We start from the raw sequence: 16,873 nt of genomic DNA on the forward strand, positions 1-16,873 counted from the left end.
GTGAAACCCTCCATGCATGGTGAGGAGCTTTCTCGTCTTGATGTCTGTGGCTTCTATCTCCTCCTTTGTCCAGCTTATGATCCCAGCGGGGTATCTGATGACAGGCAGTGTTGATGGCTCGGACCTTGTTCTTGCCATTCAGCTGACTTCTCAGGACTTGCCTTACTCTCTGGAGGTATTTGGCTGTGGATGACTTCCTTGCGGCCTCCTCATGGTTGCCATTAGCCTGTGGGATTCCAAGGTATTTGTAGCTGTCCTTGATGTCTCCTATCCTGCCCCATGGTAGGTAAGCAGGAACCTGTGGAAATTCCACAATAAAACAGTAATATCAGACTTCATACCAAACATATGAAAACAAATGTATTGGTATTATAAACCAAGCACACTGAAGATAGTCTAAAATCAACATGATGATGTAACGGCTTTGTGTTGAATGTTTTTGTCAGATGCCCGAGGAGCATTTTGTATACTTTCCAAATGGAAACCATAGCTGGGTGGACTGATCGTGCTAGCCAGCTAGTTTCACTCAGAATTCTTTGCCGTTTTCTGTGTCGTTCCTGCTGTTTGGACTTTCTGCTCAAAAACATGAAAACTGTTGGAGCAGTTATGACACTCTAAAATTACGTTAACTGGGTCATATATGCGTGGGTCATATCATTGGTTTTTATTTAAAAACAACATTTTTGTCCACTGTGGCATGTCTTAGGTGATTTTTTTGGGATAATATTTCATCTGCTTCAGAAAACACCGCCTTATATCGCTGTCAAAACTTGCGGCACAAACCGAACCACTACCTGAATCAAGCCATGTCCATACGTAGCTGCATAAGTGCGTTGATCAACACGTTTATAAGCAGAACAACTCCGAGACCGGGAAGTGTGGAAATTCACGCCGTTCCTCCTGGAGGACGACCTCCATCACAGAGTTCTCCCACCGGCAGGCAAGCGCGTCTGATGCAGAACTGGCGTCAGCGAGGAACGTGAATGAATGAATGATGAATGAATGAAAAAATAAACATATAAACTTTATGACTCATAAACTTCACAGCACTTTTTGTCGCAGAGAGACGCCGCCTGGATAGAAAAAGTTTCGGTTACAGCTTCCACACAACAATGCAGACCCAGCGTTTACAAAAAACTTCACTTTGGCCAGTGTTTTTCGTCCCGGAGTTCCTTCTGGCAGATGCGCCGTGATTGGTTGGGCGTTTGATTGACAGGTAGTGGGTGGAGTTAAAAAACATGACAGCGTGAGGTGTGTGTGTGTGTGTGTGTATGCGCTTGTGCATGGCTGGGGGGGATTAATCTAAAACCTATGAAAATATTTTAAGCCAAAATGGATAAAAGGGATGATATCATCAAAAAATTCATTAGATTAAATTAAAATTTATGGGACTCCAGGGCGGCACGGTGGCGCAGTGGTTAGCGCTGCCGCCTCACAACACGGCGGACCCGGGTTCGAGTCCCGCTCTGTGTGGAGTTCGCATGCTCTCCCCGTGTCTGCGTGGGTTCTCTCCGGATTCTCTGGCTTCCTCCCACCTCCAAAAGCATGCGCTTCAGGTTGATTGGCCGGTCCCAAATTGACCATAGGAGTGAGTGTGTGTGTGAGTGGTTGTTTGTTTCTATGTGGCTCCGCGGTACACTGGCGTCGTGCCCGGAGTGTCCCCCGCCTCACGCCCTGAGACTGCCAGGATAGGCACTGGCTACCCCGCGACCTGCGTTAGCGGATTAAGCGGGTTGGAAGATGAATGAATGAATGAATGGGACTCCATAAAAAAAATCCTGGAGAAAACCACCAAGCCGTTAAACCACCAATGTGACTCCAAAATCATAGGTTAAGGTTTTATGGTCAAGGAGTCACATGATGCGGGTCAGACTATCATGGGACTACTGTGTTGCATTTAGGTGCGATGACATAATGGGAAAACTGAGCTGCCTTGTGGAGGTGGACGTGATCTCAGTTCTTTGTAGTTACACATTTTTTTTCGGTGCATATGATGAGGATTCTTACTGGCACATGATCTGAGGAAACTCAGAGAAACCTGACCTTGTGCCGTCTATTCTCAATCTGCCGCCCCACTTCTCTCACACACAAACACTGCACCGACATGCCAGTGCTGACATGGTGAACAACGCATTAATAATTCATGAAATAACCAATTTCATCTCCTTCGCTGGCCTCCCTGCTCCGTGCCTCCTCCATCGCACTGCTTTGTTCAACAAATCAATAAACTGTAGTGTGAAGCTGTGACTCCTATGAAACTACTGACTGAAATTTGAAGTCACGTCAGCAAAGACGGTATGAATGGAGTCCAGTTCTATAAAGTCAGAATTAGATAAGGTACATTTCAGTCAAGCAAATAGGATTTACAGATTTCTGTGTCCTTAGAATGAAATACAGGCCCTTGGAGATGGATGGTTTTTACCCTAGAAATAGAGAACAGACGTGAGCGTTTGTTAAAGAGGCAATTATGAATTCAGCCTGGAGGTTGGCGTGTGATCAAATCTCTGTGCCTCTGTGATGTTTCCGCAGTTTTGATCCCGCCACGTTAACTCTTTCCATACGCCTGCCTCGTGCTCGCGCCGGCCCGGGTCATAGGCTCATGTGATGTGTGAGCTTCCTGTTGGCCTCCAGGCACGATCAGTGAAATCGTTTCGGCGTACGAGCTGTGAAGCAGATTCTCCGCACAACTGTGGGCCAGCGGTTGAAGCCGTTTAAATGTTCAGAGGTCTATTTGTGTTCTCTGACAGGTTCATACTGTAAATAATTAGCGTAGGGCAACATGATCTAATGTATGTATCTCAAAATCACAAAGCAGCACCAACCTTTCTGCCTTTTTATGCATAAAGAGGCCGTTTTGGTAAAAATGTGCTGTTGTTTTCTCTGTGTTTCTGGGAGATGTTCATGTTTCTATCATTTAAAACTGACGCAAGTCCATAAATGGATTGAAGTTTTGGCTTTATCAGGGTCACAACTAAAAGCCCGCATGTCACACCACACTTCAGCACCATGGAGAAGGACAGGCTAACAAAGAAACTCGAGCGTTACTGTCTGCTCACTGCGGGTTGTTGGCACATGTATGAGAAAAGCACTCAAACACTCAAACGCTACGTGTGTGTGTGTGTACGTATACATTAAGTACATGCAGCCAAAGCTGCTGCTTTGTGACACCACAGCGCTGCAGACGTTCCACCGTTGTGAAGATGAAGATGCTCAACACGTGACACCGCCTGGTTGTTTTGCACTGTTTTGTGTTGTATTGACAGTTTTTTTTCTACAGTTTTCTGCTACTAGAGCCACAAACTTTTGAAAAGTGGTTATGGTTGGAAAACACGTATAACGAGTGAATCAATGAGCGTTAGAGCTTCTGGGGTGTGTTTGTTGCCGACAGACAGAGTGAAGGTATTTCACACAGTATATCATCTTATTTTTATGTTAACATATGCTAACCAGCTGCTGACACAATGAAAGGATAGATCAAGCTAATAAATGTTAAAACTATTTGTGTAAGAATGCCAATGCCTTTTGAACTTTGTGAAGAAACAACAAAATGTTTTTATTCTGTGGAGTTATTGATGTAAAACACAGAGGTTATTTTTTGTTTTATGGAGACTGTTTTTTATTCATTAATTTAGTTTATTTTGTTTGTAGCTGTGAGCACAGATTTTTTATCAAGAGGGCTTTTTTTCCCACTCTGACAATAGTTGATTTTCTTACTTTTCCCTTGTGATTCACTGACACACTAACATCTTTCTCATTATAAAGTAGCCTGCAGCAGACAGGTGATTTCTGTTCTCTGTCTTTGTGCTTCGTCAGCAGACACACCGTCACACACACACACACACACACACACACACACACACACACACACACACACACACACACACACACACCATCGCACACACAGGTGGGGCTCTGTCAGGCTCTCCTCTTTGTTTCCTTCTGTCTCCCCTCCACTCAAACAGGCTTGCAGCCATTTACCAAAATGCTAATCTTGTCACGTTGTTGTACGTGTGTGTGTGTGTGTGTGTGTGTGTGTGTGTGTGTGTGTGTGTGTGTGTGTGTGTACTCTCTGATCTGTCTGTCATATGGTCACACAGCTGTGTGCTAACGTGATTACAAAGGCCTGTCCAGATGTGATGGCCAGCTGTCTGTGACACAGGCTGTTTTCGCTCATGTCGACACTGGAAAACTTTTTCAGTATGAATTTATTTTTGCAGTTCATAACTGTCTTGCAGGTTTGCAGCACTATGCCAGTCACAGTTCCGTTAGTAAATGAATGTCTATTTCATTTGGTTAGCTGAATTTACAAAACTATAGGATGTATCTTGTGTTTAATCAGTGGTACTGTACAATACAGGGAAGAAATCAACTATCAAGAATTAATAATAATTGATCAAGTTTGGATTATTTCTCCCAGAATACATTGGAGTTTACAGCATGTCACTGTTTGACAATAAGTCAGTATGAGACTTTACTGTGAATTCACGTTTAATTTTTCAGTGTGTGTGTTTGCGGGTAAGAAGCAGCCCGTCGTCTCAATGAGGGCAGCTTGTTTCACCATGTTTTTTGTGCTTGGGTGTGTGTTTGTTCACTTTTTTATATTACAGACTGACAACGTGGCCGCAGTCCTTATATGGTCATGTAGTTTGGTTAGAGCGTTTGCTAAAGAATGAATCAGACCGTTGTTACGTCAGCGGTACGGGCAGACGGGATGATCGTATTGGAACACACTTTTCTGTTTGAGTGTGTGTAAAAGAGCAAGAGAGAAGAGTGACAGCACACAAACACACACACACACACACACACACACACACACACACACACACACACACACACACACACACACACACACACACACACACACACACACACACACTCTTAGATGCCCTACTTTTCTGCAACATGGGGATGTAATAACTATTATGCAGCAGTACGTGTGAGTATGCAGACGTGAATGAAATGGAATGGATGCAAAGAGAAGGGGAAGCAGCACAATACCGCTTTAAATATGACTGTAAACACAGTACAGTATAAGTTTAGTGGAAATATAGCAATTAAACTGCACATATGTTGATGTATAGTTTAAATAAGGATGATCTTTACATATTGCATGAAGATTTCACTGTAAAATTCACTCATAGCCGCATTAAAACCTGTTAAGGCTCATTTATTCTCCATCTACTGCAGAAACAGGTCAGTTCTAAGTGACACATCGTTCAGTACCGACGAGTGTCCATTCGTCCCTTACGTTGGCATCAACACAACCACAAGAGGGCAGTGAAGAGTCAGAGGTTACAATAACAGCAAAAACGTTGACTCTGCTAGTTTGGTCCTTTTATACCAAAAGATATTTTTCTGCATGTCTCGATCAGCATCTGGAGTTTGTCTGGCGTGGTTAGAGAGAGCTGTTTCCTCCAGGCTGAAAAAAATATCCAAACTATCCAGTAGTTCAGAAATAATTGCTAGATTGCTTTGGTGTCACTTAGATAATATAATGAGGAACTGTGATGTCAGTAGAGCGCTGAACAGTTTTCCTTTTTTTGTTTGAGGAATTTTGTCTTGTACCGACATGTTTTCAGAGTAATGTTATAGATCGTTTTCTCCTGTCTCTCCAGGAACGTTTCAGGGCCAGTGGGTCGGCGGGATGCGGCATGGATATGGAGTTCGTCAGAGTGTCCCATATGGCATGGCGGCTGTCATCCGCTCCCCACTCCGTACCTCCATAAATTCTCTCCGCTCCGGTTCGGAGCACAGCAACGGTACGGCTCTGCTGGACCGAACCGGAGCGATGGTTCCTGGTCCTCCTCCTGTTCCCGGCACCCTGACCACCAGCGTGTCCATGTGCAGCACGGGCAGCAGCGGCAGCAGCCCAGCCGTGTCTCGTGGAGGATTTGTGCTGACGGCACACAGTGATGCCGAGCTGCTAAAGGGGAAGAGAAAAGGCGGGTTGTTCCGGAGATCCATTCTGTCTGGCTTGAAGCTAAGGAAGTCGGAGTCCAGGAGCTCTCTGGCCTCCCAGAGGTCAAAGCAGAGTTCATTTAGGAGTGAGGCGGGGATGAGTACTGTGTCGTCTGCTGCGTCCGATATCAACTCTACTATCAGGTAATAGCAGGGGAAGATGTTCGGGCTGCTAGTTAGAGAGGCTGTCTTCATTCTTCAATAAAATCACAGGAAGGTGGTGAAAAAAATCCACAATACATGAATGATTTTTATTAGCTTGGTCCTTTTATATAATCTGTACATTACAGTATTTTCTGCACTATAAGGCGCACTGGACTATAAGGCGCACCTTCATTGAATGGCATATTCTAAAACCTTTTCATACATAAGGCACACTGGATGATAAGGAGCACTGTTGTTTTTTAGGTATTTGTATGAAGAGAGGGTCTGATGAGCGTTATGACTTCACAATCACACCTTTTCCTGTACTGTGTCCTTCATCTCAGCATCATGGGTAGATTAGCTGGGCTGGACTACCCAAACCCGCCTCAAGAGTTTAAGTCATCAAGTCAGCTGACCTCAATATCCTGTTTCAACTTTCCAGGACATTTCATTTCCTTCCCGCAGCACCAAGTGAAGTGGCATTAATGATAGCATCACTGTTATCTAAATCAATTCATTTTCAGTGGTTTGCACTTTTATTGATCAAACTAGTTTCTATTCAAGTGTTTCTGAGGCTGAAGTGCAGCAGTGTTGTCCACTGGCATCTGAAACTAGACTACATGATTTAATTTTAAATTTGTATACTATAGTAATCCCCGAAGGGAAATTAAGATCTCACTCTAGTTTCAAACAAACACATGCATATACTGTATGTTAGTGTGTACAGGCCCCTGTAACACACACATGGGGGCCTGTGGGTGGGCAGCTCCTACATAATGCGCCCCAAATGAGCAACTTGTAAAGGGGGACGAGGACTTGCTCAAGAGCTCCTCGGCAGTGCTCCGGAGGTGAGCTGACACCTCCAACAGCTCACACTCCAGGCTTTTGGGCGAGAACGGGAATCGATCCGCCGATCTTGGAACCTTGGACGACCCGCTCTACCGCCCGTCTCTGCTGCAGACGTACACACTTGATCTTATTTAGGTGGAGGTATAGGAGAGGAATTGATCCTGTGGTTGTTTTTATTGATTTGTTGCTGTGGCGTTTTAGTTTTTCATGGGAGTATCCAAACCTAAATGAATAAACCCGCGTCAGCACAAGAGCACAGACCGGCAGAGAGAAAGGAAACGTGACTTCTGTTGAGTAAAGAATTTGTTGTGTGCTAAATTGGAGCTTTTAAAGCACAAGTTATTTGATGTTTCATTTTCTGGCCTGTCTTTCTGATCAGCTTACAGCTCTAGCGATCAGAAAGATGGCATTAATTTTGACATGACATGATGAGGAAGGCGGCTAGTCTGGAGGACAGGAGCCGGTGGACAACAGCATGCACCTGTCTGCTTTAGTGTCTTTAAATTAGATTGGTGTTCAGTCTAAAATGGCCTGTTGGACACTGTAGTGGTTAGTTGGTCCAGTGGTGGATACAAATGTAATCAGTTTGACATTACCACTCGGTGACAAGTTTATCGTTGAATCTCTACTTTTATGCTGTCCATAATTTTTTCTATTTATCATATTGAACCACCTCAGAGTCAGTTGTGGAGAAGTCCTGTTGAAGGGATGTCTGAATTACAGATGAAAAGTAAAAGGATATTTTTATCTCTGTCATGTTTAATCCATCCTATCCCATTGGAAATCAATGGTGTAAAATTCCACGGTTTTCAGATTAAGGTGGTTTATTTTTAAAGGGACCAATTACTTGAAGACACGTGTCAGCAGCTCTAAACCTGTTTGTTGGCAAAGTGGCAGACAGCATCTTATCAGGTCTGATTAAATGTTATAAAGGCTGTTACAGAGAGAAACGTCCAGGTTTTTTTACTGCAAATGTGTTCGGCAAAGCCTCTGGAGGAACTTATGAATGAATGCAAGACAGAAAATAACATTTATAATTCATGTTCATGCATTCTACTACAATTGATCCGTTATTTATTGATGTGTTAGTTATTTTCATTCTCTGATGGTGCATATTATGAACATATTATAGATGTTATGCTGAGCCAGTGAAAACATATTTCCCAATTAATAGCCCCTAGAGGTTTGCTGATACTATGTGAATGCTGGGTCAGATGAAATGTAGAATGAGGCAGCGTCAGTTGACAGTAATCCCTACAATAAATTTTCAATTTATTCTTTGTTGGAGACTTTTAAAAGAAATATTCAACATTTTGAGAAACACCATTATTTGCTTATTTTCCAAGTTGAACTCTATGGAGAACTCTTTTCAGAACATGCCTGGCAACCCAGGAGATAGATTGTAATTAATAAATTGTTAAATTTATTTTCCAAAATGTTGAATTATTCCCTTACAATTATCCCATTTATTATCTCTCATCCGGTTTTGATTAATAAGGGTATCATTGATATAAAGTTACGGAACCAGTTTTTATAAGAAATCTTGTTTAACAAAAGACGGGAGAATAATGAGGTGTTCTGACAGTTTCTAGCTCCACAAGCTCTATCTGTCGTCACTGTTTGGGAGTTATTGCTTGGAGCTTTTGTCTTGTTTTGGGGTGTAATGCAGAATTATTGACCAAATACATCCATCAAACTAGTTTTCACCTTTCACCTTTCCAGTCTTGGAGATGCAGACACGGAGTTGGTCGTCGCTGATGATGACGTGGACGCCACAGCAACAGAGACCTACAGCGGGGAGTGGAAGAATGACAAGCGGACTGGTTTTGGCGTGAGCCGACGATCTGACGGGCTGCAGTACGAGGGGGAGTGGCTGAGCAACAAGCGTCACGGCTACGGCTGCACCACATTTCCCGATGGCACAAAAGAAGAAGGGAAGTACAAACAGAATATCCTGGTGAGCGGCAAAAGGAAGAACCTGATCCCCCTCCGGGCCAGTAAGATCAGAGAGAAGGTGGACCGGGCCGTGGAGGGAGCGCAGAAGGCGGCCGATATTGCCCGGCAGAAGGCTGAGATTGCTCTGTCCAGGTATTTTTTTTAATGTCCTCCATTCTTTTGGTTAAAGCAAAATTCCACAGGTGGTTTGGTGTAAGTGCTGTAACGGTTGATGTATTATTATTCTCTTGGGATACACAGATACCAATATGAATACCTGTGGCCAGGGTGAGGTTTAGTCATGGAAAGATATGGCCTACTGCTTTTTTTTTTTAGGTTAGTGGTCGGCCCTATGAGCCTAAATTCCAAACAGTTTAACATTCATATTTAACACAAATTTACAAAGACATGAAACGTTTAATTTTCTTGCCAAGATGTGGAAGATGAATATGATGAAGATGTTCTAGTTACGCCTCAGGACCATGGATAAGGGCCAATCATTTGAACAGGGCAAGAGGATTTAGTCTAATGCTTACAGCCTGGAAAACATCCCTCCCATACCTCTATATAAATTGCACCCTGCTTGTATCTGGTATGGGTTCAATACTGGATTTATGGGCTCAGATTCGGTTGCTGTGTCTTGTTTTCATCACAATCAGAAAGTCATGTGATCAAAAAGGTGAGAATAAGCTACAATTATTACTCTTAACTGCATTAATCATATCGATAGCGGGTATTGGCAAATACTCAAATTTATAGACTTGTACTCGGTTGGACTAGAAGTGGTATTAGAGCATCCCTTTTAATCTAAATTTATAAAGGCCTTCGAGCCCTGTCATGCATGATTTGGTATCTTTGTGACTTTGAAGGCTCACAGTTTCACAGTGCATTTCACAATTACACCACTAACCTCATCATCACAGAAGCTTCAGGGCTACATTAGTATTTCTTTTTATAAAGTGAATGATTTGGAACCAGCGAGGACGGCGTTAGAACCCAAATGAACCATGCTGCCAACAATAACTTAGGATTTTAAAAAAGTGTTTTGGACAATATTAGTTATTGGAGCGACACAGTTACGCTGTCACATGGAATAATTACAGTTCTTTTTTTTGAGGAAGTCGCAGTGGCGGGCCTTGCATTTCACACCTAGGCCTTCAGTGATGTTCTACTTAGTCAAACATGCATAAATATATCCCATAATACTGTAAGCTGCCACCAACGTAGCATTCAGGACTGAGGTGCTCATAACGTCTCTCAAATGGGACAAAAATGGGCGTCAGCCCGACTCCTTTTATTGTCACTTTTTATTGTCACCTTTTATTGGCTAAAGAACCCGCAGCCACACCTTTATAGATGGTGTAGACGGTTACAGACAACTACGTCACAGAACAAAACCAGCTGAGCCATCTACACACTGAAATAACCATCATTTATGACACCACAACAGGAGACACAAAATACAGACATACACGAACCCTAACCCCAGACAACTTTGTCCGGACAACAGTCATATTCCTCCAGAAAGGAAAAATAAGAGCACCAATGTCAGCAGCTCACCGGCCACTAGATACATACTCATTTTTGACAAAACGTTCCTCGAAACCTGATTCCATTACATGGCGCAAGACAAGTGCGAGCTGTGCGGCGTTACCCACGTCGGCTGTCTCATCCACCATTACATCTACAAAAAGCAAGGAGAGAAAGAAGAAGTTCCATGTGGTTACCTCTGTTTGTGGACTGGGCACTTTCATCGTGTCCTCTAAATGAAAGTTCCTGTTTACCCAGGAACACAACAAAATCAATAAGTCTTTTCAGTGTCTCTCTGGGGGGTTTTTCTTTTTCACCATTTGATTGTGGAGTTTTCTGTCCCTGCGTACCTGTTCATTGAGCTGTGAATCCACTCTGCTGTCCCCAAAAGTTTTTAAAAGCATCGTAGCTGCAACTGTCCAGTCGTGCATTGGTGTCTCGTTGCTGCCTTGGTTAAACAATTCAATTTTCCAAATCCAGTGTGGCTCCAAACTCTAAATCGATCCTATGCAAACAAAAGGCATTCCCGGCAGAACAATTTCGTACTCGTACTTCGTCTCACAAGAGCTAGCTTCTCTTCAAATGTGCGTTGTGAAAATGGCGTTGTGAGTATATCAGCAACCATATCTTTGTTTTCTCCTCCTTCAGCCATTGTGGCAGCAAAAAGTACATTTTCCAGGTTCAAAATCTGTGTATTTTTGCGCTACAGCTCTATGCTCTAACCATGACCTGACTCTTGTCCAATCACAGGACACGTATATGTCAGGTCAACGTGAGGCCAGCTAGAAGACCTCCACTTTCCAACTCGTGATCTGATTAGCTCTCGCATCTGTCTATTAACCTATAAGCCCGTTCACTCAAGGTGCAGTGAGGCCTGCATTCTACATTCTGAAGGCCCTGGACAGATTTCATTTAACCTGGCAACACAAGCTAGCTGAATATGATTGGATAAAACCCCTCTAACCTAAAATAGAACACTGACTCATGTCATGTGTTGGCCCATGTCATATCCTATCCAATATATATTTAAGGAAAATGCATTATCATAAACATTATCATGACTTCTGATTATGTTAGGCCAGCAGGGAAGGCCTTGCTGGCCCTGACTGCCCACCACCACTAGGTCATCTGTCTGTCCCAGAGGTGTTGACAGACGGAGCTCATTAGCATTCAGAGGTGCAGGTACAGAAACCACCTGTTCTCAGTAGAGATGATTTGAACAACTTTTGGACAGCTGAAAATCAGGACCACAGATCAATGTAGGGAAACACATTTTTAATAAGAGTGTAGTTGGACATCTGACAGCTGAGTGAAATTGATTAAAAAGAGTTTAAAATGGGACCTTAAACAGAATCAGTTTCCTGATGATTAAAGAAAAGTGAACTTGTTCTACTTTAGAGGGCAGAATGGTGATGTCTTCACCATTTAATGAACTTTAATTACATCCTGTTTCAAAGCGGTGATGTATTGTAATTGTCAGTGTTCATGTGTTCCGTTCGTCCATCCGTCCGTTTGTTAGTCCACCAAATACTGTATCTTCGCAACCGTTGCAGATAGAGAGATAGACCTTGCAGATAGACCTTGAGAAAACTAGGTTAAGGTCAAATTTCTACTTTTGTACACTCAGGAACCGGATAAGATAGAAAGACAAGGGAGAAGGCCAGTGTAAGACCACAGATCAAAGTTGTGCTTTGATCTACCTATGCACTAGCTTTGATCTATGGTCAAAGCTGAGGTGGTCATAGCTTTGATCTACCCTGAAAGGTCTAAGCTACGCACTAGTCAGGTACTACTTTCAGGGTACCCTGACCTACCCCGAAAGTAGGTCTGGGTAAGTTGCGTGTTTTTGCAGTCTCTTACTGCCTTGATTCTAGTTACTGAATGTAGCTGAAGACCACAAGTCTACAAAGTAAAGTACTCTTTCCTCACAGGGAGAAGGTTCAGGGTTTTTATAGTTCACATTTTCTGTCCGAGGTGCAGGGTGGCTCAGTGGGTAAAAATGAGGAGGGTGGTGAAAGGTTCTGGGTTTGATTCCTTTCTGTCCGGAGTTTCTATGTTCTCCCCGTGTCTGTCTGGGTTCTTTCCAGGTTTTCCAGCTTCCTGTCACCTCCAAAAACATGCAGCTTAGGTGAACTGGTCACACAAAATTGTCCTTAAGTGGAAATGGTTGTTTATCTTTCGGGTGGCTCCTCGATGAGCTGGTGACACATCTGGAGTGTACCCCGCCTCTCACCTGTTGTCTGCTGGAATAGGCTCCAGCAGACAACCCCAAGGTGGATGAGTGGCTGAAAAGGAGAAAATTATGGCCGTCTTGTGTTCAAGTAAATGGATGGATGGAGGAATGTATGTTGTCCCATGTCTGCATGGGTTCCTCAGGCTTCCTCTGGTTCATCCTGCTGTAGAAGAACATGCCATGCAATGCATTGTTCCCTGTATTCGTCTTAGACAGAATCCCAGAATGCATGTGATGCCCCTTTATTGATGGGTGCATGTGTCTGAATTATTGAGGGGGATGACTTTACCTGTGAACAATTAAAAATAATTTGGATAGTTGACAGATTACAAACAGAACGAGAAGCAGGACCATCACAAGCCATTACTATGATGACGCTGTTGTATTTATAGGTGTAATGAACTAAACAATTGATTATGGTTGGTGTTAGGATGAAAATGTGCATTCCCTGACCTTTGCAACTGCAGCCAGAGCCCGCTGGAGAGAAATATAACTTTGAGCTCAAAACTGAAAACAGAACTTTTAATTAGCTGTCCTGGGATGAATATGAATTGATACACAGAGACCCATTAGGAACCGGCCCAGACCTTGTTGCTTTCAGAATCCAGGTTATAAGGTCAAAGGATGCAGTATAGTTGTCTGGCTGTAAAACCTGTCAAAGACTCTTTGTTTTGCCTCTGTGATGGTGACAGCCATGGTGGGACACATTCACACTCTGGCTTCTCATTTTCATTGATGTGAGATCTCAGGAACTTTCTTCAAAAAGACTTTTCTGCCCATTATTCAACGATATACTTCAGGAGGGATTTATATTGAAGAAAAACCTTGGGTGTCCACTTGAAAACTACACTGATCTAAAAAAAAAAAAGAAAACCATCCACACTGGAAGCATCATACTTCACCACAAGCTCAGGGATAAGGCTCATTTTTACTTTCAGGCAACAGTCGGTGAAACGTGTGCTGAAGCTACATACATGATATCAGGACAGGATGTTAACTGCAGCTTGACGAATGTGCAGAGACTTGTGAAATTAAGACCATGATTGTATTCTAAACTATATGTAGACTAAATTAACACAAATATTTTAATGGCAGGATAAAATAATCCTCTCTGACTCAATGCAACAATCAAATATAATGCAACATAGAGCCAGAGGTGATATCATGGTGTCACTGTGTATCATACGGTTTATGAGTTGACCTTTAACCTCACCCATTAATGTCGCGATAAGTTTGTTGAACAGCGGTGGTTCAGTTATTCAGATGAGGAAATGAGCACTTATCATTAGAAATGGCTGCAGTGACATCAGACTCAGATGTACGGTAGGGTTGTAAATGAACTGCTTGCTTGAAACGGTTAGGGTTTCTATGTGATAAGCAGTTGCCCTTGGAACAGATCAATAATGTAATGTATTTTACCTCGACATCACAGTCAATAACCGTAACTAATGCACAGAACATGTAGGCGACCTTGTGTTTGCATGAGTCCGAGGCTACATGTTCTGTTTCCTACATGCTGATGCGTCACAGCATGAAGCTCACAGGTTTATAAAACATGGCTGCACTCGCCTTACGTGAAGCCAGGCTGTGGTACAAACTGGTTTACCGCACTGTTACTGGGAGACATACATGTGATTCAACATCTGGTTTGACAAGTAACTCACTAGTTGTTTACTTTTTTATATTTAATTTTTTATGTCATCTTATGTATTCCTAGCCTGGTAGATATATATCAGCCATGCAGCTGGACTGATGTTAAGGCTTAGATGGATAAATATTGTAAAACTGAGTGAAAAGTAAAGTTTATGGGTGTGACTTTTTATCACCATACTACCAGAGTCCGTATGATGAATGGATGAACTGCCTTCCAGTTGATTAAAACCAGAAGAACCACAGATATAAAACACAACAATTTTTTTCCTAAAAATGAGTTATTTTATGATCAATTTTGCTCTGATTATGAGCTGGATTGCTGCATTTCAACACACATTTCTCTATCAGTTGATGAAACTAAAATACACAGAAGCCATTTCCGATGTAACTGATGCTCACTCTGGTAATCGACCAAAGACACTTGTGTTTTAGGTAAACAGGCAGATAGCAGAAGGCACACAACGATTTTTAATGCTGCAGCGTTTATCTCATGAAAATTCTATTTTTCAAAAATAAAATGTAAATGTATTTTAATAGATGTAAGAGTTTTTAATTGCATTATTTGTTAGGTTCACCAGTCTCTCTCTGTTTCCCATATATGTGATACCAGTTGATCTTTTATTGTTTTTTTTCTGTTAAGCTTTTAACTTAAAGTTCTGTGTGTTGGAAGAATGTATGACTGAACACCAAGGGCTTTAATATTGAGTCACAGGTTAATCCAGCTGGGCAAAGACATAATGACAGGAAATAAAAACACACTGAGAGGCGTAGAAAACACAGTTAAGTTGGTTTCAATTAATGCACACTGGCGATATCTGGATGTCAGGAGCTCATGAACACGGAAAGATGAAATATTGTAGGGGGGAGTGACACAATGTCCTTGTTCAAAGTAGGTGCCACCTTAAAATTGCTTCAGACAGATAAATTCAGATCTGAGCATAAAGGTTCTTGAATCAAATATTTATTGAATGCTGTCAGAGCAGCAGAGGAAATAAAAGGAAGTCTGTTATTTTTTAATATTGTAGTGTGTAGTGTTTTGAGATTCAAAGAGCAATAATCTCCTCATTTCTTAATATTTTTATACATTGTTATGATGAAAGCTGATCTAGGATTGCAACCATGCCAGCAGCTTCTTGGTATCTAAATGCTACCACATCATTATGATGATGCAGCTTGCTTTAGATCATATTACCATGCTGATGTCATTTTTTACATAATTAATTTAAATATTTCAAACTCCAGATTTATGCTCTATCGCTGAGCTACTGCCGCCCCAATATACAGTGGAATTGCAAAGCAGCTCTTCTTGTGCACAGTGCACACACAGATAATGTCTTCAGATCGCAGATGATCCCGGGACAGGACAACCTGCTGCTCTGTCCCACAACAGAGCAGCAGGTTGTTTCCTTGTGGAGCGTAGGGAGGAAGCCTGGGGGACGCAGCCCTGCCTCAGGATCATATAGGAGCTAAATGGAAGTACAAAGAAAATCTGGTTGAGGATCATCCACGTTCATTGAGTTGGAGTTTTTTGTACCTCTCTGATTAATACAGTCAGACAACATGTTGCTGCAACTTGTTGATGTGTTCTTCCATGTTAGGAGCCTGAGAGGTCAAAGGTCAGATTGGGCGCCAGGACTAAATCCATGATCTGCTGTAAATCACGTATCAACTGGTCACTTGCTGGATTTTACATTCAATCCCAGATTTGTGTGTGTGATATGACATTAGGCTGGTGTGCCCTGATCGCTGTTGTTAGACATGTGATGATAGCATCAGGCTACCTGTAATTAATCTGTGCCAGATTAACATACCAGTGACTCACTGTGCTTTGTGGACACACCCATTCATTGTAATCCAGTGACCTCGATTCATATCCATAGCCCAGAGCCTTTATTAACAGTGATGCAGACCGGAAAGCTCTAGTAGATATTCAGCTATGAATCATCCTCTTCATCAGCTGCTTCAGAGCGATGGAGGAGATTAGCACGAGTTCTGGAGCCTTCTGCGTACATGGCTCCGGTTTCTTAAAAAAAAGGGGAAAAAAAACCTACGCTGGAAAATGTTTGTTGACGCAGACAGGACGACAACAACGTCATTTAACACACTAAATCAACATGTAATATTGTTAATGAGAAAACATTATATACAGTTTAAAGAGAATAAGCAGAAAGAAAGCAGATCCGGCTCAGCTCTGAACCCACTGATCTCAGTTATAGCTAAATACCCAGTTTAGCTGTTTGTTTATGTATTTCTTAAAAGATCAATAAAAAATTTAGTGTGAAAAGAATCAACAATGTTAATGTCATTAACTCAAATTAGACTAAAATAGTTTCTTGTTCTCTCCAGACTTCTAGACTTTTAAAATTCAGGGAATAAATTTTATAAAAACTAATTTGACCGTTTGACTCAGGACTGAGACTGATTAAAAAACAGACGACATGTCTGACATTACTGTATTTGCTTTGGCTGTCCTCCTCCCGTCTGTCCTCCTTTATTTGTCCTTCCCTCATCCCTTTGGCCTTGTTCTTCCTCACCATTCCGTCCTTCATATTTGTGACATTTATTAATAAC

At 42.2% G+C, this 16,873-nt stretch overlaps 1 protein-coding gene across 1 annotated transcript in view; it reads left to right on the top strand.

The window, feature by feature from the left end:
• The window catches only part of jph3b (junctophilin 3b), a 40,802-nt gene that overhangs the window by 8,193 nt on the left and 15,736 nt on the right, over positions 1–16,873 (top strand). The window contains exons 2-3 of the mRNA XM_068314184.1: positions 5,616–6,102; positions 8,674–9,039. Of these exons, the coding sequence (XP_068170285.1) occupies positions 5,616–6,102; positions 8,674–9,039 (853 nt within the window). The remainder of the gene's footprint in view (positions 1–5,615; positions 6,103–8,673; positions 9,040–16,873) is intronic.

Source organism: Antennarius striatus, chromosome 4, assembly GCF_040054535.1.
Source record: "Antennarius striatus isolate MH-2024 chromosome 4, ASM4005453v1, whole genome shotgun sequence".
NCBI classification, from domain to species: Eukaryota; Metazoa; Chordata; class Actinopteri; order Lophiiformes; family Antennariidae; genus Antennarius; species Antennarius striatus.